The sequence below is a fragment of the Corvus kubaryi genome, unplaced genomic scaffold, assembly GCF_017639235.1.
Source record: "Corvus kubaryi isolate FWS band 111438036 unplaced genomic scaffold, C.kubaryi_AGA036_p1.0 138, whole genome shotgun sequence".
NCBI lineage: Eukaryota > Metazoa > Chordata > Aves > Passeriformes > Corvidae > Corvus > Corvus kubaryi.
Genome location: NW_024580672.1, coordinates 12,301,974 through 12,324,139, shown reverse-complemented (window position 1 = coordinate 12,324,139; position 22,166 = coordinate 12,301,974). Strand labels below are relative to the sequence as shown.

The 22,166-nt window shown below is 41.3% G+C and overlaps 2 protein-coding genes across 3 annotated transcripts in view; one reads left to right on the top strand and one right to left on the bottom strand.

The window, feature by feature from the left end:
• Positions 1–180: 180 nt before the first annotated feature.
• On the bottom strand, positions 181–6,354 carry LOC121660168 (glutathione S-transferase omega-1-like). The gene is made up of 6 exons (XM_042019269.1): positions 6,234–6,354; positions 6,041–6,149; positions 4,279–4,501; positions 3,192–3,293; positions 971–1,077; positions 181–719 (listed from the first exon to the last, which is right to left on the bottom strand). The coding sequence occupies exons 1-6, from the start codon at positions 6,265–6,267 to the stop codon at positions 566–568; spliced, it is 729 nt and encodes a 242-aa protein (XP_041875203.1). The 5' UTR covers positions 6,268–6,354; the 3' UTR covers positions 181–565.
• Positions 6,355–8,796: 2,442 nt separating this feature from the next.
• Positions 8,797–22,166, top strand: part of CFAP43 (cilia and flagella associated protein 43) — a 43,280-nt gene continuing 29,910 nt past the window's right edge. For both annotated transcript variants that reach the window (XM_042019268.1, XM_042019267.1), the window contains exons 1-6: positions 8,797–8,929; positions 10,868–11,121; positions 11,914–12,010; positions 14,745–14,912; positions 15,854–16,004; positions 20,452–20,602. In XM_042019268.1, the coding sequence (XP_041875202.1) occupies positions 8,841–8,929; positions 10,868–11,121; positions 11,914–12,010; positions 14,745–14,912; positions 15,854–16,004; positions 20,452–20,602 (910 nt within the window). In that variant the 5' untranslated portion in view covers positions 8,797–8,840. The remainder of the gene's footprint in view (positions 8,930–10,867; positions 11,122–11,913; positions 12,011–14,744; positions 14,913–15,853; positions 16,005–20,451; positions 20,603–22,166) is intronic.

Genomic DNA, 22,166 nt, shown 5'->3' with positions numbered 1-22,166 from the left:
TGCAAAGTCAGTGTTTTGGCAGTAGAGCTGTCTGAAGAGACCAACCAGTTTGCACTAGGAATCACATTTTAACTTCACAAGCCACACTATCTGTTGTAGCCTTTACAGTGCACTGCTCCTCTCTCTCTGTACAACCAGTCCAGTGACTAATAGCTGCCCAGAAACAGGAAGGAAAAACTGTTTGAAGACAACATTGTTTGCTTTTTATTCATTTTCAAGAAACCAGTATTACAATTTTTAAATCAGGTAACAGCATCAGTTCAGGGACTGCCCACTGCCATGCCTACCAAGAGCCCAGAGATTACAGACCATCACCTCTGAGTAGAGAAGTTTTCCTTTATGCAATATTCATGGCCAACAATGACTTTCCATCTCCTTCTTGAAGCCAGCACATCCTTCTCGTGACAGGAAGGAGAGGAGTTCACAGAAGGTTTCTCAGCCTTTTCAGCACTGATTTATTCCCCATTATGAAATGCAACCACAGCAGAGCCCCCAGCAAATTACACTGACTTCCCACACTGAAAAACAGCACTGACACTTCAGCCAGCATGTGCCTACTGGCACCTCAGAGCCCATAATCACATGCCTCAGGGCTGTTCTTCAAATACAGCTGGAGGTAGTTTTTGAATGTCTGCGGGTCAGTTATTGTAGCCTTGACAGCAGGGTCCTCCTTCATGGCCTCCACCCAGCGTTGGAGCTTTGGGGCGTGATTCAAAGAGCTACAGGAAAAAGGAAGGGACTGAGTAATGCAAATGGAAAATCTGGAGGGCATCAAGGAAACAGAACAGCTTGAACAGTTCCATTTTACTACTTTCTCTGTCCCAGTTAGAGCAGGATGCTTCCCCCAAACTGCAACACAATACAAACTTTCTTCAGCAGCCCCCAAGAGTGGCCCATTGCTGCAGTGTACACAAGGAATATTAACACTGAGGCACTTCAGAACACACCAGAAGCCAGGCAAGGTACTCACTCCTTCAGCTGGAATGCTTCCAGACGTTCAAACCACGGCCAGATCATGTAGTCAACCATTGAGACTGAGTCCCCACCATAAAATACCGTGTTGCGTTTGGACAGAACCTGTGAAGGGTGAGAGATGTCAGTTGCCCCTGAAGGAAAAGTGCAGCAGAACACTACACAAAACCCCTACTTCCTAGTGGAAGGCAGGCACACTACAGGGATCAGTGAGCAAATGAAGGAGATACAGTATATTTCTCTTGTGCATGCAGTATTAGCAGAGTTGGATCTAGTCAGTATAGTTAAGCTTAATACTACAGCTGCTATTTCATAAACTAAGCCCAGCTCTTCTCCAGAGGTTCAAAAACTGCCACAAAATATGAATCACTAGCAAGCTGCAGCATGTGCACAAAGAGCAGGTTAGCTCAGAATATGTTTGTGATTTCTTGCGTGTCATAAAGCATTAATGGCACAGACTAATCGAACACAACAGCACACATGCATTTCTTGAGCAACAAATCCAGTTAAATTTATCATCCTGGTAAATTAGAGCACCATTTTAGCAGGGACTCTTTTGCCATGGCAGCTGAGGCCACGTGATGTCAGGGAAGTACTTCTAACATTACATCTCAAACTGCATTTGATTCCAGGTGTAAAGGCAACAGGAAGCAAGTGTAACTTACACCAGAAAGAGATCCTCCTCACAGCTCAGCACAGAAAGCAGGGCCACAAAGAATGCAGCAAGTTCTCCTGTTACACTTATGATTCTGATGCATTTTTAAGTGCCATGGTCATCCAAGTTTAATATCCTTTAAGGACCCTCCAGAGCTTGGTATCTTCTTTAATTACACTAGTGCCTCTGTTTTCACACACCTGGGTGTTTTATAGGTGGAACTCAAGAGACCTTACAAATCTTGGTCTGTTTGGACACACACCATTCTATACACTCATGTGGCATTTATTCCCTGTCCACAACCCCCATGATCTAGCAGAAATTTTAAAGAAGCCCTTTGGGAAGTACCGAGCTATTTGAGCTCCCAGGCAGAACACAACCAGCAGCTGCACAGGACAGAGACAGGAACACAGCCCCCTCTGTCGGGCAGCAGAAATCAAAATACAGAAGTGTTCCAAAGTACTTCCCCTCTGAAATATCTCTTGCAATACACTGAGGGAAGTTTGCATGGCTCTGTTCTGGCCTCCCATTCACAGACCATCAGCAGCTGCTGCAAAATCATTCAGGGTATAGTAAAATAGAGACACTGAAAGAACAGCAATTTATTTCACAGTATCAAGCAGGAAGAAGGTTAATACACCTGTATTTCATGGAAGTGAAACACACAACTTCCCCCAGGAACTCGTTATCTGCACTACTCCAGCCTCAGTCTGACCAGATGGACAAGACTACACTGGAAACTGTGTTTTGGCAACCCAAGGGGAAGGGAAAGCAGAATGCACAGCACTGTTAGGAGAACTAGGAAAGTACTAAGAGGTTATTGGCAGCTTTGCACCAGAACAGAAATACTCTGGAAGAACTCTCCTTCACTGGTCCACCCAACAGTTGTCTGTGGCTACTAAAGACAGAAGGAATGGGTTCGTGACAAAGGCAAGTCCGAGAGCTGTTCAGACTAGCTGAGAACCATTACTGACATGGACTGTCAAAGTAGCTAATACAGCATATCAAAGCCACCTGACACTTCCTGGAGCTCCACTGAAGTTGCATTACACCACCAGTAGCAGAACATAGTCCACGGTTGGATTTCTACATGGGACACATTACATTCTGCTTCCACCCACCCCCAAAGATAAACCCTAGAATGAAAAAGATTTTATGTCATCACCAAAGTGTCTGCACTGCTTTCAGCACAGATGCTCTTCCACAGCTCAGACTCTTCAGCCCTTGCTTTTAGTACATGCTTGTTGTGGTTAAGTTTCAACCTGCAATGCTGCAAGGTCTCCTTCACTTAAAGCAGAACAAAGATATTCAAGACAACTAGAATTCAAAAATCTCTACAAGTCTACACAGTCTTCATCATTAGATGAAGTTTAGTTTACCTACTTGAAATTTACTCTAATGGTGTCCTTGTGCATCCTAGGCTGGGGTAGTAAATTGAGAGATCATATCTTGTTGTAACTACCAACTAAATGAGAGATCCACCTCCAAAGGCCATGGTATGAAAGGAAAAAAAGGAATCATATAAAGGCCGGCAATCTGCTCATTATCATGAAATAACTCTCACCTCTTCAAGTTTGCCAAACTTTTCAGCAATCTCTGCTTTCAGTGCCGTGGTGTCCTGTCCATCTTTGACTGCCAAAACATGCTTGAAAAGCAAGGATGTTATCTATACAAAGGAAAGTATAAAGTTTTTAATGCACCTAGTACAAGAATACAAGCAAGTCACTCAAAACTTAAAATGTTAACGTAGATGTTAAGATATCAAATGCAAGTTAAAGCTTAAAAGATTTGACTTTAAAGAGTTAAATAAAGTCCATTAATAAAAATCTATACTTCATAAAAGGCAAACAAAAGCCTAGAGGAAGAATGAATACAAATAGTAATGAATTTTAGTCTTGTAATATGAGAATAGTGAATAGAAGGGTGTTTCCCATCTGCACATTTTCTTTCTTGCAACATACTTCCCTGTAACTCTTCTCATCATGTCTGTTTAAAAAAGGCCCGTTGCAAATATATCTTCTCACTTAGCCCCTTCTTTGTCCACATCCCTTTGTCATCTTCTGTTGATTCCTCTCCTATCTCATATCCAAGCTGATTTCTTTCACTTCCTAGACTCCTCAAACCACATGCTAGTACAGAAAAGCTAATTCCAGTCAACCAGCTCCAACCACAAATGAGAGCCAAAACCAGCCTCCCTATACATGTTCCATGTTCACAGCCATCTCTTGTCCACAGTTTTAGGCTCTGTCAGGCACTCTCCTCATCCTGCATGCACACAGTACTTCCTACAGAAAGAATCAGAATAAAATACAGCAACTGTCACTTCCCAGGTCTCACATATTCAGCTGGTTTGGTCTACTAACCTTTGCTCTACTGTAGGATGCTCAAAACCCTACCTCAGTCATACAAACTTTCAGTAGCTTGGATGCCTTCCTGCATCCATCCTTGCACATAAATGCTGGGAGCAATTCAAAGACACAATGGTTTGTATGTGCTCACAGCAAAAGGCCCCAAATATCCCCTCTGCTTATTTAAATGCTCGTCCCAGACACAAGACCTGCCTTAAAGGATGAAAGCAGCATCAGTGACAGCTGCAGTTTTTGGTGCAATGGTGAAGTCAGAAACGCAATCGCACTCTGCTCACACAGTACCTTTGAGAAGTCTTCCAAAAGCATCCTCTGACAGGCTCGCTCATATGGGTCTGAAGGCATCAGCTTCTTCCCTGGAAATGCTTCATCCAAATACTCACAAGTGATTGGGGACTCACAGATCAGCTGGCCCTTGCTGGTCTCCAGAACAGGAACCAGCCCAGCAGGGTTCTTCTCAAAGTACCACTCAGGTTTGTTCTTCAGATTGATGTTGATTACTTCATGGCTAAAAGAGTAAAAGAAACAAGACCCAGACAGGCTCAGTTCTGCTCCAGTCCACCCCACACCATGGTGAAACACAGTCACCTCATCAGTTCAATACTTGAGAGGCTCAACCCTCAAGCCCTGTACTCCCGTTTTCTTTGAAGTTGTTTGCAGTACTAATCCTTTGACACAGAATTACTGCCACACTTTGCTGGAGAAAGCAAGCACAGACTTAAAATGAGTTGTTTGCAGACTGTATGCATGTCTTTTATTAGTTTAACAAGCACCCAACAATCAGATCAAGCTAAAAACAAAGATCAGAACTCAGCACACTTATCACATTTGAGTTCAAGGGCAGTCTAAGAAAGAAGCAGTTGATTGCAAATGAGCTACGCCCCAATTAAGAAATGCATCTGAACCTTAACCTGCCCTTACACCAAAGAGTAAATCAGGAGAGCATCCTACCTACTTTTCTTCCCAACCTATGGCCTCACACAGAACAGGTGTTTATGGTAAAGGGAAATAGCTATTGATAAAAAAAAAGATACATGGGAAATATGTCTATATTAACAAACCATAAGTTTATGCTGAGTTATATGTGTGACCCCAGAAAATTCCTAGTAAGCCCGAAAGTCTGCTAAACACAGCTGAACCTTCAAAACAACTGAGAAGTTACCAGAAGGCAACTGTCACATCTAGGTAGCCATAAGACCCCTCCAAAATCACCTTGCTACAACAAACCTCCCAGCTCCAAAATCAGTCCAAAGACACTAAATAAAAACAGAATTAAACGGTCCCAGAAGTTTTACTGCATCTACTCTTAAAAAAAAAAAAAAAAAAAAAAAGTAAAAACCAAAATTAACTAATTTAACTCTCATCTTACTATCAAGAGACCTGTTAGCATTCCCTATTCCAACATGAACTCCCAGCCCTGTGTTGGTTAACAAACTGCTGGCAGGCCTTGGACTTGGGAGAACCAGAAAAAGATGGAAAAACAGTTACTTTTAATTTGTATACTAAGGGGGACATTAAACCTCATTGAAGAATGCTGAAATAACATATAAGAATGCTAAAATGACATGGCTATCTTGAAAAAGAAATAAACACTGAATTTCATTAACTTAGTACAGCAAGAGAACAAGACAATGTTATAGGAACTCAGTACATTCCTCTTTTAAAAAGGTCATTCACTCACTATTGTGTTTTGCTGGGCAGTGATACAACAGAAACACTGAATATTCGTAGCTTCCAGAATTTTCATGCCCACTCACATCAAAACCAAACAGAAGTATGTTATGTCTCTACTCACATTTGCCCAGGACAAGCTATGACAGGCAAGAATGATAAAAGAAAATCAGTTTGGGGTTTTTACTTCGGGCCTTTATGCAGCTGATTTCATACGCAGCCTACTTATTCAATCTTTAGGGCAAAATCACTGACAGAAACCTCAATCAGCTCGTTCAGGGATGTTTAATTTAGGAGAGAAAGGAAGCCCGGCCCGCCGCTGGCTCGGTGCGCGCCCTGGGCGCGGGGCGGTGCGGCGGGGCCGCGCGGAGCTCACCTGATGCCCTTGGCGCGGAGAACCAGGCGCGTTCGCTGCGCGTAGGGGCAGAAGCGCATGCTGTAGAGCCGGACCAGCCCCGCGGGCACGGGCCCCGGCGCCGCGCTGCCTGCGGGGAGAGCAGAGGGGCTGTCACCGCCGGCACTCACCGCCCGCCCCGCCTGCCCCCGCCGTGCAGCCCCGCGGCGCTTACCCTTGCCCAGACTGCGGGAGTGATCGCCCGACATGCCGGCACGACGCGATGGGCTCCGACCCGTGACTGCCGCTCCGCGCCGCCCGGCCCCAGCGCCGCCGGCACCGCCTCTCCTCTCCCGGCCTCCCTTCCCACCCTCTCGGCCCGGGGCAGCGCTGCTGCCCTCTGCTGACCGGGAGAGCTCGTCCGGTGGTCTGTCCGTGAGCTGACCGCCCTGCCCACCCAGCTGGGACAGGCACTGTTCAGCTGCTCTCGATGCTCTCCCTCTCTTCGTTTACAAATAACAGCACAACCACGTCTGGCACTCCCGTGGAAATAGGATACCCACGGCTGAACTCCATCCCACGGGCCAGGTGTATTTATATGCAGTGCCTCCAGCAGCTGGTGAGGCACCAGGTTCCCCTCAGTGCTTCCTCCTGCATCATCTACCACCCTCCAAAACCCGATCCAACCTCACCTTGAGGGTAACGAGAAGGATTTCTCTCTCCTGCAGCTGTTCTGCTTCATGATGAAGACCCCAAGAGGAGACAACAACCCAAGAGACAAGTGGGCACAGCTGAAGTTAAATCTGACTTAATTACTACCATGCAGTCATAGAGGGATTCATGCTTGCTTCTGCAAACAGGATCTTTGTGAGAGCATCAGTGCATGCATAGAGCAAAATAAAGAACCAAAGCACAGATTGAAGTCGTCTCTGTCCCTTTGCTCCCTCTTCACTTGAGATTAGGGCACTTCCTTGCACCAGCTTTCCCTGGAGTATATAATGGAAATGGAAGTGCTTTCCTCTTATGAGTTTCACACATTGACACAGTGTCCAGGTTAATCTCTGACCACAGAGGTGACATGATTCCCTTCCCGTGGCTCCACATAATCTTCAGGTTGGAGCTGTACATTAATAGGAAACAGCACGTTTGTAGGGACCAGTGGGCTGGCACAGCTCTTGCAAAGGGAGGGAAAATTCCAGCCTTCCCAGCAATGCACATTTCTCTGTCAAACCCCCAAGGCTAATAGCGTGTTCTCCAGTCTCATCAGTGGATCTGTGCTTGCACAGGGGGCAAGTTCTACCTGTGGAGACCTTTTGGTTTGGTTTTGTCACTGGAGTTGGGCCTCAGACACCAGATCACAAAGACCAATATTTTCTGTGGTGATCTCACCACCAGATAAACACCAAGATGGTCACTGTTAATATAACCATGGCTTTGACACCATTACCCATGAGAATGGAGGAACATGATTTTTGTTGAGTCACTGCTGCTTGATTACGTATGTATTAAACATGTCAGCAGACAAAGGGAATGGTAACTTGTTGCGCAAGTCTGCCATGCCCAAGGCAAACAGAACCTGTACACAAGGTGTTCTTTGCCAACAAAATAATTTCTCCTACCATAAAAAAAACCAAACAACTGTGTTAGAGGACATAGTCCTCATTCCTCTAAGTACCTATCCTTAGGAAAGACTCAGCAAAATTTTGGGGGATGAAAATAGAGAAAAATAATTTGAAATTTCTCATAGCAGTTATGCAACACACAAGCAGTCTGCTAACTCACAGCCTGGACACAGGATACAGGAACTCAAACAAACATCACAAGACCCACATGCTACAATATGCCCTCAGAAACACCAAAGAAAATAAACCCACTTCCTCATTCTCTCCTGGTGTTGCATGGCATGCAGAGTGCCTGTGGAGACAAGAGTTAAGGAACAGGCTTGTCCTCCTGCCTCTGGACAGGAATGCCGCTCTCCAGCACCAAGAGTGCACATCAGTACTGCACAACTGCACACCGCCACTGTGCAGGTAAATAACAGCAAGCGAACACAAGCAAGACACTGTAAGTAACAATCCTCCCTTTAGGAAAGAAAATCTATTTTTTAAACACTTGGAGGTTCCTACTGTGTTACCAGGCTAAAAGCCTCAAGTACAGAAGAAAATGCTACAGCTGTACTTTTCTTTCCCGGGGAAGACTTTCCCTCAGCTTACTCTGAAGCTTCAGGAGCTTTATCGTACACAATTCAGTAACAACTTCTGTACCTTACCGAAAAATCAAGTTTGGAAGAGACATTTAAGATCAAGCCCAACTGTCACCCCTAAGCCATTATCACTCAGCACCAAATCCGGGCCCCTCCTGAACACCTTTATGGATAATGACTCCAGAAAGACACAAGACCTGGTAAGAGACGGGCAGATGACACTGGACCAGGTGCATGGCCACACAGGGTGACCAAGAGACAGAACCCACAGTCTCTCCCCCAAGGCTGGTGCACTCCTACACTTGATTCAGCACCTGCTTCCTAGACACAGCAGCAATAATCACCCAGGTTAAAGGCCACAGGTATCAGCGGCTCAGGGTCAGAACTACTCCATTTTATCAAAAATAAGCGCTCCTACAACGCCCCAAACCCTTCCAACTGCTCCAGATGGAAGCGGACACTGCCCCTACCAGCCTTTAAATACCCACCCGTGCTCATTGATTGGCTAGCGCAGGGGCGCGGGCCAATCAGCTGCGTGCTCGAGCCCGGCCAATGGCGGGTGCCGTTGCTGTTGCCAGGCCGCGGGGGTCCCGCGGCGGCGAGGTCGGCACTGAGGGCCCGGGCACGGAGCGCCCCGGCATGGAGCGCCCCGGCATGGAGCGCCCCGGCATGGAGCGCCCCGCCATGGAGGGCCCCGCCCGCGCTGCGGAGGCCGCGCTGGAAGTGAGGTGGGGCGGCCGGCACAGCCCCCACACGCTCCTGAGCCCGGGTGGGGTGCGCGGTGGCCTGCGCTGTGCTCACCCCGCGGCGGCTCTGTGAATAGGGCGGTCAGGCAGGGAGAGGAAAGGAGGCTGCGCTGTCGGGATCTGTCAGGATAGCGCGGGGGGAGAGGGAAAGGAGCGCTCGCACGGGCACAGATCACAGAATCACAAATCAGTCGGGTTCAAGGGACCACATTGGGTCATCTGATCCAACCTTCTTGCTCAGGCAGGGTCATCCCAGAGCGTGGTGCATGGGATTACATCCAGACGGTTCTGGAATAGCTCCAGTGATGGAGACTCCACAGCCTTTCTGGGAAACCTGTTCCAGTGCGTGGTCACTCGCACAATAAAGACCCTTTCTTTCCTTCCTTTCTTTCCTTTCCTTTCTTTCCTTTCCTTTCTTTCCTTCCTTCCTTTCCTTCCTTTCTTTCCTTTCCTTTCTTTCTTTCCCCTTGTCCACTTAGGATATATAAGAATGATAAATTGCATCGTCACTCCATTAATTTATCCCTGCATACATGTTTTCTAGATTTCATTTTACCTCCACAAACAGAAGTTAGAAATACTTCATTTCCACTATTTTAGAGCTAGTGTTGGAGAAAAGCACAGAGCTAGTCCTGTAAACAGGTTCAGAGAGGTCTCATGTGCCATGGCACCTCATGCAACCTGTTCTTGTATGAAGGAAGGCCCAGAAAAACATTATGAGCTGAAATGTCTCCTCTGTTGCCATGGCATTCAGTTCATTTCCACAAGCACACTGTCAGTGCTCCCACTCCTTTCTGGCTCCTACATTGACTCCTCTCTTATGTAGCAAAAGAAGCCAAGAGCAGAAACTCCTCAGAAAAGATAATGGGAAGTTATTGCTGGGCATAAATTTATCTCAACACCAGTAATTTTAAAATGTTCTTAAGTATGAGAGTGCTGAGGCTGTAATACCATCTCCTAAGAGTACAAAGGATCAGCAACTGAGCTGACTTTATGACTGACTTATGTTTGTGAAAGGAGCATAAAAATGCTTCTGGTCATTGCAGAGAACAAAGGTCTCTCCCAGTCAAATTCTCTGATTTGGAAAAAAGAGCAGAGATGGGATGTTTCTGAATGATAATTCCAAGAGAAGATGCTAACAGCAGTGTTATACACAGAGCCTGTCTGTTTCCTGCTGTGCTACCAGCAGGCTAAACTGACATCCTCGCTTAGTGGTAAATGCAGATCCCTTTGGTAAGACAACCCTGATGTTTGTCCACACACTTTTTGAAAAGTAAAAACATCTGCAAGCAGTTATGAATTTCTTGACATGTTGTAAGTTCATAAGCAGAGTCCTCTTAAGTAATTTATTTCAGCCCTTGTGTAACACATCCTGTTTACATTCCAGAGTTTTACCATGTTAAAGTACTGGAGTCTTTAAAGCAGAACAGTCCTGGTTTGCTTCATATAAACAGAAGCTATGCCTTTATGTTTTTTATTTTCTGTGTATGAGATGAACTATGAAAGTGCAAAAAGGTTAAACAAACACAACTGGGTCCCAAGTATGGATTGTACCCATGCAATTCTTTCAAATAAAGTTATGCCATTTGCTGAGATATATGAGTACAAAACCAGAGCCTGTGAACTTGGCTGACTTTAGTGAAAACTGAAAGAAATAAAAGCATCTCTCCATGTTCTTATGCCAGTCTTTTGTGCTCCATCAGGGTAAGATCAACTGTATGTTTTTGGAAGCACTGAACTAGTGATTCATAATACCAAATCTCAGTTATTGTGGTTTTGCAACGTGAGTATGAGGATGAATCTAACAAATCCCAAGCATCAGTCCAGTGGAACTTAGGCTACAACATTCCCTTTTGCACAGTTGTTTGAGAAATGTGTGTCTTTGGTTAATGTTCTAACATTCAGTTGCTCTATTTTCAGTTGGGTTCAGGGATTCTCAGACAAGAACTTTGGCTTTATCAATGATCAAACTGTCTGCTATCCTTGTGGTAATTACATCCTCTTCCTGGACATCAAAACAAAGAAGACAAGAGCACTGCAGTGTCAGACTGGCCAGGTGGGAGCCTTTGCAGCAAATGCCAACAGTCAAGTGCTGGCCTTTTCTGACCGGAAGCTCAATCCCATCATCTACATCTACACTTTTCCTGAACTGAGTAAACCGACAGAATTAAAAGGTAGTGATGTGGTGACCCTCATCATCATCATTTCATTAAAACAATGCTTTAATCATCCAGTTTCTGAGGTTGGTTTTTTTTTATAAGACTTGAAAAACAGTGTGGCAGGGAGCATAAATCTCATTATGAGATTTATGGAAAGCAGTGGAAGGAATTTTCCACTGTACTACTTTTACTTAGGTTCGAGCTAGGGAGGAATATGACCATACATAATGAAGCTAATTTAAAAGGAAAAGAAAAGGAGTTAAATGGAATTAGTTTTAGGAAAATGTAGTCAGAATAAGCAACAAAATCATACTGCAGTAGACTCCCAAGCAGACTGCTGAAAGCCAGATGAGAAATTCGGGATGTGAGAGGAATGAAGGGTCTTGCAGTTAAACTTTGGAGTCCAGGATTTAGTGTATGGTTTTGCCTGCTTCATGTAATTTCTCTCTGTAGTTAAGTTGCTTACCCTATTCATGTTTCAGTTCCCTTGCCATTTAAATAAGGATCATGCTACTTGCTTTTTTCATGTATATGAATAAAATCATGGCTGCAATTCATGGGACTTGAGGAAAAATATTTTACAATTTCAAAGTATTATTGAAAAAAATTGAAAAAATTCCAAGCAGTGATATATAGGGAACATTTTTATGATCAAAAGAATAATCTGCAGTAAAGCCAAGAAATCAAGGGCCTGGAGAATATTTAAGGAGTTAAACTGGATATAAAGGAAGTGAGAAGAGTATCTGTGGTACTATAAAATAAAGTCTGGGACAATCAAAGACCATGTTCTTTATTTTTATATTTCAGGTGATGCTCAGCTGGACTATACCTTACTTTCATTTAGTTTCACAGGCCCATATCTGGCCAGTTACTCTTCGATCCCAGAATTTATTCTTTCAGTATGGTAAGAGTAAAAAAATAAAATTCTCTCATACCATTTGCATTTAATTCATATATTTGTCTGACTACTGTTTTAACACAAATTAAGTTAACAAATTTGGAAAACATACTGTTTGCCTTCATCTCTTTTTTTTTTCCCCCCCTGATTGATCATTGTCTGCAAACTTTCTGTACCAAAATTGCTGTTTATTTTCTAGTATTAGTAGACACCAGTCAAATTGGCTGTTAGCGGTACCAAAGTTATCTTCTACCTTCTTCCAAATTTTGTTTTTTGGACTAATTCCAGAGCCTTCAGCATCAGTTAATTATCTGTTCACTGTTGGAAGCTGAGCCCATGCTGTTTGTGGAAGAAAGTTGCCTGCTGAAAAGAGGAAAAAGGTTCTAAAGCCGATTTGCACTGGTTTGTCCCCCTGGACTGTTCAGTGCTCCTCTTAATTACTTTTGCTTGATCTTAGTTCTGGCTTATAATTTTGCTCAGTGATTACACTAACTTGGATCACTGGGTTAGATCATAATTTTCTGTTCATTGATGTGAAATATATAATGCAGTGCAGATACAGAAAAGTAGAATATGTAATATTTTAATTGTACTGTAAAATACAGCCCTGCTCTTGCCTCCATTGCCAGCAAGTTCCCATTGACTGTGGAGTCTGAGCACTTCAAAATAAATGAGGAGGGAGAAAGGCAAGCAAGGACATATAAGGAATAGTTGGTATAGTCTCAATTTAATGATGATCTTTTCTTATACAATTACAAGTGAAGTTGCAGAAATTCCTGGAATTTCAGAATTTAGTAATGAGAGTAGATACTATTACAGATGCCTCTTCTTTATCCCTTCTGAAGAAGAATAAAGTTTGCTGTGAGCTCTGATCATACACAGTAGTTCAAGAAGGATGTCTGTGTATATCACACTGGAAACCAACAAAGCCTCACTGGCCTGACAGCTGACACACTTGTCACTTACAGCAGAAGTAACACACGTGGTCCAATGTGTTCATTGTGTGCTCTTAAACAAAAATGCTCCATCCTGAAAGACTTCTCTAGATTATTCTTAAAACCAGAAATACCTAGAAATGTTCAAATGCTTTATAGTAGTAGCAATTTCCAAGGCCAAACAATTTTAACCAGCTTGAATCAGCGTGTTACAACTGTCAGCAGCTAATTGTCATAAAAAACCATCCTAAGTCACAAAGAATTTAGTGACAAAATACAATTACATTAGAATATTAAGTTTAGAATTTATGATAATTTCAACAGAGGTGTGTGAGTTTACTGTGAAATCAGGACCTTCATTTTTGTGATTGGATTATATTGTGCATTCATTGACAGAAATCTCAGTGTTGAGCATTAGATGTCATGCCTATATGACCATTGCACAGCCCCAGTACTTTAAGCAGCTAGTTTGGGATCAGAGGTATAAGAGATGTTTTGAAAGATGTCAGTCTCTAAATATAAAGAGCTTGTGGATAACTAAAAGCTGCCTTTCATCTGAGATATTTTATCCCTCATCTTTATTCTTTTCTGTTGAAAGGAGAAGCTTAATGTCAGATTCCTTTTCAGATACGTGTTTCACCATAGTTTCAGATCTTAGTAAATTATCTACTATAAAACCCAGTTGGTGTTATCTGGTAGGTATGAGACAAGAACATGCTGACAGATCTTTAGAAAACATGATACACTGATATCTTTAAAAGTGAGAATTGTAGTTTATAGCTTCCTGTAATTTTAATGAGGGCTACTGCATATGTATGAATAATTCCCATTTTTTGCATATGTTATAAATGTTAACCATTGTTTGCTTTGTGATTATTTCTGTGAGTGAGTTTATTACAGCCAGATTAAGGGATTATACTGAATCCATTTACAGTAGTGTATGCATTTTAGATTTTTCCTCTCAGCAATAGTGACAAATACCAAAGCTATAAATGATATTTAGATTAGCAATCAGATAGATTATCCAATAAATTAAGAAATGGTTTTAACCATTTTCTTCAAATATTGTTAATCAGTTCTTGGATAGCACCTAAAAATGCAAATGCCATCAAATGTTAGTCTGAATACCGAAAAACATGCAAATTAAATGAGGAGAACATAAAATGGGTTATACTGGACAAAAGAAAAGTCAGTGGAAAGCAGATTCCCAGGCTTCTGTCAGCTATACATAACAGCCCCACACAGACTCTGCCCTGGTTTGTGCCCAAGTTAGTTAATGCAGCCATAGCTTGTATGTCTGCATTCACAACACAATTACTGTATTACCTAGGTAATTAATCCGTAGATAATCATAGGCTGACTGTGATTTGTTTCCTTATTATAACACCTTCCAGCTGCAAGCATTACAGTCATTATGTTACAGATTGGAAAAGCAAGGCTGGGGTGCTGAGGAGTTAATTGTTTGGGTCCCTTTGAGTAGTCATCGATGGAGCTAATGAAAAAAAAATCCATTTCTTGTGACCATTGGTCTTTTCACAGAAGGGAGTGCATGATAGTGTTTCTAAAATGTCAGTTATTCAATCATTTTCTAGTAGTAATAACTTTATGTGTGGCTAATTAACCACATCCTTTTCATTCTCAAGAGCATCTAACTTGTTTGACAGCAGAAATTTTTTGTCAGTGATGAAGTATTTGTTTTCCAAACTGGATCTTGAACGTCAGTCATAATAACAACCAGATCTTTGGCTTCAATGTTTTTTTGCCTGTTTAATGAATCTGATTTTCTTTTACTCTCTTTAATGAAGGAATTGGCAAGAAAATATCCTCCTGTGCAGTGAGTCTCAGCCAGGGCTAACAGGGACCTCTCTGAGTTTTAACCCTATGAATTGGCAGCAGCTGTGTTTTGTTGCTGAGAGCTCCGTTACCATCTGGCACGTTGAGAGGTGTAAGGACGAGCATCACCTTACGCGACAGTGAGTGGAACACCCCTCAGGCTAAGGGCAAAATCTACAAGTATATTTTAATATCAAAGACTAACAACACATGTCTGTTTGCAAAGGATTTAGTCCCACTTAGTTCACCTAGTAATTGCAGTCAGTAATTGCTAAATCACAACCACTATAAATCTGTCTAGTCAATCAAATGAATTAAATTTATGATTTCATTTCTCAGTACTCACATGACCAGATTATGCATTCCATGAAGCTAATACTAATCAGTTGCTTTGGCAGCCTCAATCAAAAGCTGTGTTAAGGTGCATTAAGGTCGCGCCTGGACTGCTTTTCTGTAAGTGACTACATTGAGCATTGCTTTTGTAGCTATGAAACCATCGAATTTGGATCAGTTTGTTCCTAGTAAGCATAGTTAAACAATATCTTGTTGTAATCACAAATTGTACCAAAAGCAGTATGAGTTTTCTATGTGATTTCCAGCTTGTGTGGCTAATTAACAGGTCCAGAGAGGATGGCTCTGTCAATGCAGTTCACTGAGCACAGCAAAACTAGAATTTATTTATGCCAAAATGTTTTTTGAGGTTGGTATAAAAGTAGTATGTATCATTCAAGTTGGAGTCTTCAAAGTATAAAACATATGCTTTGAGGTGACAGCTACTCTACCATTCCCAACTGTATTTAATCTTGTTAACTACTAATATAATCAATATGTTGCCACTGACAGTTATACTAATGAAAGTATAAACAAGGCCTTAATTTGTGATCTGAAAAAAATACCAAAGGTTTTTGCGCGTTTTGGCGTTACAGAATGCACATGTAAATACATAGGCATGCTCACTCTTCCTCCATTACTTCTGCAGAAATAAAGCCCATTTGGAAAACAGCTTCTGTGTTTTGTATCAGCATTTACTATTCACATTTCTTCTCCTCAGACTTTGCTTTTGTCTTTTGCTTTTTCACAGCCCTGTGGAACTCCCCGATGGTCATGGGACTGTGACTCCTCATGAGGATTTGTTTTTCCCACCTTCTCGTAATGATGATCCATACCATGGCCCTGATTTGCCAGTTTCAGCCATTGCTGGCCTGGAAGGAGATGAAGCAGAAACATTTGTGGTAGTTACTGAATTTTTTCTTTTTACTATTCCAATGCTTATTAAATAGGTACAACCCAGCAAATGGATCTGTTACCACAAGAATATTTTTGAAACCCATTCTGACAGGAGACTGAGAAGGCACAGAGCTGCTGCGTAGTGCAGTACAGTGGTGAGATGTCTGACATAGATCCTAGCACAGTCATATATCTGTGCAGTGGAGGTTTGAATCTGTATGCCAGAAGCAGCATTTGGTGTGTCAGCATTTAACTATGCCCAAGCTAAAATGACCTGCTGAAACCTTGAAAACTTATTCCCACACTAAACTGATAGTAATCCTCACGTATCCCTTTGGGATTGCTTTCTTTTTGACTTTGAAAATGCCTCAGGCTATGGGAACATTGAAGGCTGTATTCCAGACAGCAACCCCTGCTTCTGAAATACATTCCCATACCACTCTCAGTGCTGGACCTTGCCATTTGTCTCACTTGTATTTGATTATTTACTTTTTATCCTCCCTTGGGATGCCTCTTTTTAGAGGCTTCAAAAGTGTTCTCATTTTGTTTGAAATTTACTTTTCACCTGACTACAAACTAGAAGTGTGAAAACATTTAACTTGCAAATCTGGGTTTCTTTTCTAAGAAAAAGACCATCAATTTCTATTTGGTGGCTTGTGATATATATGAGATAACAAAACTAGCATGCAGAAGATGATACTGGCATTAAACTACATCTTCTCAGTGGACAAATGAGAGTTCTGTATGATCAGATAGTGTGCAAAGAAGAATCAAAAAATAGAAACAGGAAATGATGTTTTCCTGACCTCATCCTCTTTTCATTGCTTCATGCTTTCACAATGGTAGAGGTTTTTAACTGTGTAACTGGTTTCCCATGGTTTTCAGGATAGTGAAGAACTAGAAACAAATATCCTATATTGATTCTAAATACATGTGAACTGCTCATATTTGAAATCACTTAGAACGTGGAAAATGAAGATAATATATTCTCATCTGGGGCCTTGCCCTTTTCTTCTGCCTTACTGCCTCTTAGGTTATTGCAGATGACAAACTTTGCAAAACCCACTTCATTCTTTATTCTGTACAGTGAATTACAAGAAGTATTGGGGAAAAAAACAGCTCCTCTATTAGGTCTGTGAGGCTTAATAGAATTTGTCCCGGAGTGGATGCTATTCTGCTCAGTAGTAGTAGGTTCTTATGCTTGAACTCGCAGAACCATGTTGTGAACTTTTCCACATGGAAACGTTTGTGCTATCAATGATACTAGATATATACACTAAAGATCTCTATAGGGATTTTGCATTCCCATCTGCCTTCAGAAAAACCTAGATTTCTTTTTAGCACCCTCAATGTGATTGTATTGTCCTTATCCATAGAAATATTTCTGGAGTACAAGTAGGCTGTTCTAACAGTCTTCATTGAAGATTTCCTTTTCTTTCAAATTAGATGGTAAATATTTTGATAGTTATTTACTGTCTAGTTTTCTTAGATGGGTGTATTTTTTTTTGTCAATATTGATAAGGTAATGAACAACAAGTTATTTAGAAATGAAAGGTTTTCTTCCAAAATACTAGCTCTTGTTCCTTTTGTTGTTGTGGTGGTGGTATGTTTCCCTTGTACTAAACTGTGGGTTCAGCACTGGGAGGCAATGAATCTGTTTCTGGCATGTTTTCACCTTACTCCAGACTATGGTAGCTAAGTAATTTTTTTTAGGACTTGAATTTATTTTGCCTTACAGCACTAGTTCTCTCCTCTATGCATGGCTGTGCACATAAACCTCTAACCAAGCAGAAAAACTGAGCACTGTTAGATCTTCTAAGCCCTGACACTGGAGGGAAGTCACATGCATAAGTCCTGTCAAGTTAAGCACCTCTTTGCAACACCCCAGCACTGAAAAGCAAGCCTATTGCCAGCCTGCTTGTTTGCTTCTTGGACGTGTGTCAGTGTTCCATACTCTAGAACCACGTACTGAGGCTGGATATGTACCCAAGTGTAACCACAGCGGGGCAGCAGAGGGAAAGGAATTCAAATATCCTACAGCTTCCCATCCTTTGTTTCTGGCATTAGATTTTTCTAGATCAGAGTTTTCTAAATGTGCTTTACCACAGAATCCCAGAATATGCTGAGTTGGAAGGGACCTACAAGGATCATCGAATCCAACACCTGGCCCTGCACAGGATCATCCCCAGGAGTCACACCCTGTCCCTGAGGGAATTGTCCGAATGCTGCTTGAACTCTGTCAGGCTTAGTGCTGTGACCACTTCCTGGGGAGCCTCTTCTAATGCCCATCCAGCCTCTGGTGAAGAATCTTTTTCTAATGTCCAACCTAAACCCCCCCTGACACAGAGCATTCCCTTGGGTCCTGTGCCTGATCACCACAGAGTGATCAGTGCCTGCTCCTCCTCTTCCCCTCACAAGGAAGTTGTAACTGCAATGAGGTCTCCCCTCAGTCTCTTCATCAGACTGAATAGACCAAATCACCTCAGCTGCTCTTAATGCAGCTTCCCCTCTAGACCCTTCACTGTCTTCCTAGTCCTCCTTTGGACACTCTCTAGTAGTTTAATATCTTTCTTATACTGCAGTGACCAAAACTGCTCACAATATTCAAGGTAAGGCAGCACCGGTGCAGAGCAGAGTGGGACAATCAAGCCCACTTGAATTTACTTCATCTCTAGCACCAATTTCATTCTATTGTATTTTTATAAAACTTTTTGTGGCAAGGATCCATCATGGAATTTTTTTCCCCTGAAGAGGTGCTACTCAAAAGGAGAGAAGTTAAAAAAAATACTCAAAAGGAGAGAAGTTAAGAAAAAAAAAGCAGTATTATTACTATTATTATTATTATTATGCACCGCTGTACCAATGCACACTTCAAGAAGCAACTTGGTTTGGCATTTACATAATCTTATCCTAGGATTAGCATATTTTACCTAGTTTATGTGTAAAGACGGTCATGACAGCAGGTACAAAGGAATATTACAGAAGTTATGTTTACACAGGAAGCTTGTGTTTTGCAGAAATTCAGTTACGACCTTCCCAAAGATTTGTGATGCTCAAGCCTTATAAAATCAGTGAAAATGCCTGTATTAAATGTTTTTCTGGGTGATGTAAAGCCCTATTTGCTATAGATTTATTAATGTTAGTCCTATTTGATTTATAAGGTAAATATTAATATACTTTATTTCTGTAACATTTTTCCCCTGAGAAATTAAAAATGCTTTGGAAGCATAAATAGAATGTAAGTTACTTACCAGGAATCATACAGCAAGTGCTTGGTATATTTTGCTAATGAAATCTAGGTACTTAGGAATCTTTGTCCTGTGTTTTCATCAAAAGTCCATCCATATTTCCTCTTTTTATAGAAACTTTAGTGAGACAGCAGGTGTTGTATAGAATTATAGAATCTTCTTTTTTATCATCCATCATATTGTTTAGTGATCCTCACCACTTCTGCACACATGCATGGTGCTTCGAATCCTCTCTTTTAAATGTTCTCCCAAGGTTTTCTTGTGTTTTGTCCCCCTCTTCCCCTCCCTGAATTCTCTTTAATCTGGTTCTTTCTATCATGGTATTTTTATGATCTCTGTTACTATTGTATCTGAACAGGCCACTCTGTCTTTAGTAATATTTGCTGGAGAAGTTCTGTTCTTCCTGTTTTATGGATAACAGATTTATGAGAGTTATTTTAGCAAAATTAAATTCAAGGCACATGGGAAGTCCAGGTCAGGGATATTTCTAGCACTTATTTGCAGTTGACACAAAGATTGACAGAGATGTTTTACAGAGCAATTTGGATTATACAATAAGCTATTCAAACAAAATGTGTTTTAGTACTGCCAGGTATGCAAGAACCACATGTTCACGTTTGGCTATAAAGTGGAAGAATATTCTGAAAAGCAGTTTGAAAGGCATTTGTCATGGCAAGGTCATAATAAGTAACCATTTAAATTGGGGCTTCCAGTGCCCCTCTGACATTTAAAGAAACCTCTAGGGGCTCAGTGTGTTGAATTTTATCATAATTTTATCATTAAAAGTTTGGGAGATGCCCTTGTTATGGTGGGTCAATTTCTTTGTGAGGATAGGGAAGATACTGGAGGGATTTCCAAGCTAGGGATAAAATTGTAACAGATTCAAATGCTGGAGAATAAATCCAGATAAATGCAAATTTAAAAATATATAGTTTTTAATTGAAAATATAATTCATCATTTAAACAAGCTTCTAGAGAGAGAGTGAGTTCACCCTTTCTCCAGACATATACTTTTTTGGAGAATGTTCTTTTTCCAGTTACTGGCTTCACTGAAGGGATGACTGAATAAAATAATGCTGATGTTAAACATGATGTCAGACTCTATGAAGTAATGATCTATTTTTTTCTTATTTTGAAATGTATGTAACAGCTTATACAGATATTTGTCAATTGTTGATTGAACTTTTTTATTTTCATGCTGAAGCCTAGAAATTGTATTAAGACTTCTGTGCATCCCACTGCCCACTGCTGGACTGCAACCTCAGAAATATACATGGGCTGTAAAGAAGGATATGTTTTGGCAATTGATGCTGAGAAGTACAGTGTTTCTGTTCTTCAACAAAAAGCTCCACCTGGTAAGAAATAGTTGAGTGTGTTTCATTCAAGTAGGGAGGAAAGGGGATAGGTGAAAGCTTTTTGTGCTTTCTTCTGTTCTCCTGCTGTGTACCTCACAGAAATTAGAAAGCTATATTGTAGAACCCTATTTTTTTAATTAGTACAGTAAACATAGGAGAATGTCTTTTGAGCTTCTGTGGGGTGTTTTTAACACCCAATAGCTGACTTTCATTTTTCTTTGTGAAAAAAACCAAACAAACCAAAACCAAAACAACTGTAAATACATCAAAATTGATTAAATTAACATACATCAAAATTTATTAAATTAACTGTATTTCCAGGATTCCAGATCTTATTAACCAGCCCTAATAGATTAACATTAAACTATTAATATACCAGCTATTATTAGTAGTACTAACAACAGTACTATTTTTACTATTAGTTAAGTACCAATAATTTCTTTTCTTTTGCATGAAATGTTGGATAGTCTTCATTTGCTATGTTAGGTAATGTTAGAAGTGATCTTTGAGGGCTCACGAGTCTTCAAACAACAAAACTGAAGCAGTGTGGCTTAATAGCATTCCTTAATGCCAGCTCTTACATAGACTATTTTATAATGAAAACAAGGCTGTAAACACTACCAGGCTTTACTGGAGAATGTGTGAGGCACAGAGAGTGAACAGAAGATGTCTTTGGCTTCAGACAAAGGAATCTGCTTTTAATTTATTCTGGAATGGGAGGACCTCTGATTGATTGCAACTCACCAAGTTGGTTTGTGTGCCCTATAAGTATTCCCACCTGTCTTTTTTCATGGGGACCTTTGGCAGGCTATGACTGACTAAAGTTTTACGTCAAGGGCAACCCATTTCACACCTTCTTCTTCTGGGAAACCTGAGCTGTCTCCTCTGCTACATGCCATTACCCTTCTGTGCCCATTCAGAGGGTTGCCAAAATGGAGGATGCTGAGACACAACCATCAAAAATTGTTCCTTTGGCAATCTGTACCCCATCATCCTTTGATGGGATGGAAGGTGTCAGTCCTGCCATGGACAGGAAGTTCATGCTTTGGTCAGGTTTAGGAGGAGTACTGGAATATGCTTCTTCCTAGCATAGAGCTGTTTCTCTAGCAAACACTGAATTAGTGGTAATAGATAATCTCCTGGTAATCTTATTTTCTTCTGTTCATATATAGTACATGATTTTTTAAGCTGCAGCAAGTATCCCTGACTTTTACTTTTGATAGTTAACACCAAAATGGAAGGCTGCTTTTAAAACAACCCAACAAACCAGCATTATTTCTCTTTTTGAAATGATCAGAGTGTTGAATTTAGCAAATAAAGAGTTGGAAATGAAAAGTTGAGGTGTGATCAAAACTGTTTTTGTCAGTTGAGTAGAAGGCAACAAGAATATTTGCCATTTGGGCTTTTTCTTGGCCTGTATGTTCGTCTTTGAGTGCTGTCCTAAAACTGTATAACAAAATGGTCTGTATTTATATTATACTGAAGCTTCTGCTTAATTTAAAACAGGCTGCAATCTGTATCTATTTAGCAGAATGCTTAAGTGCATGGCCAGCTTTAAGCACAT

Bases quoted from the DNA above. Each gene is read 5' to 3' on its own strand.
- LOC121660168 (XM_042019269.1), bottom strand. From the start codon at position 6,267: ATGTCGGGCGATCACTCCCGCAGTCTGGGCAAGG. The intron at 6,150-6,233 runs GTAAGCGCCGCG...CTCTCCCCGCAG, and splicing joins CTCCCGCAGTCTGGGCAAGG to GCAGCGCGGCGCCGGGGCCC. The intron at 1,078-3,191 runs GTGAGAGTTATT...CACCCTTCACAG, and splicing joins AGTTTGGCAAACTTGAAGAG to GTTCTGTCCAAACGCAACAC.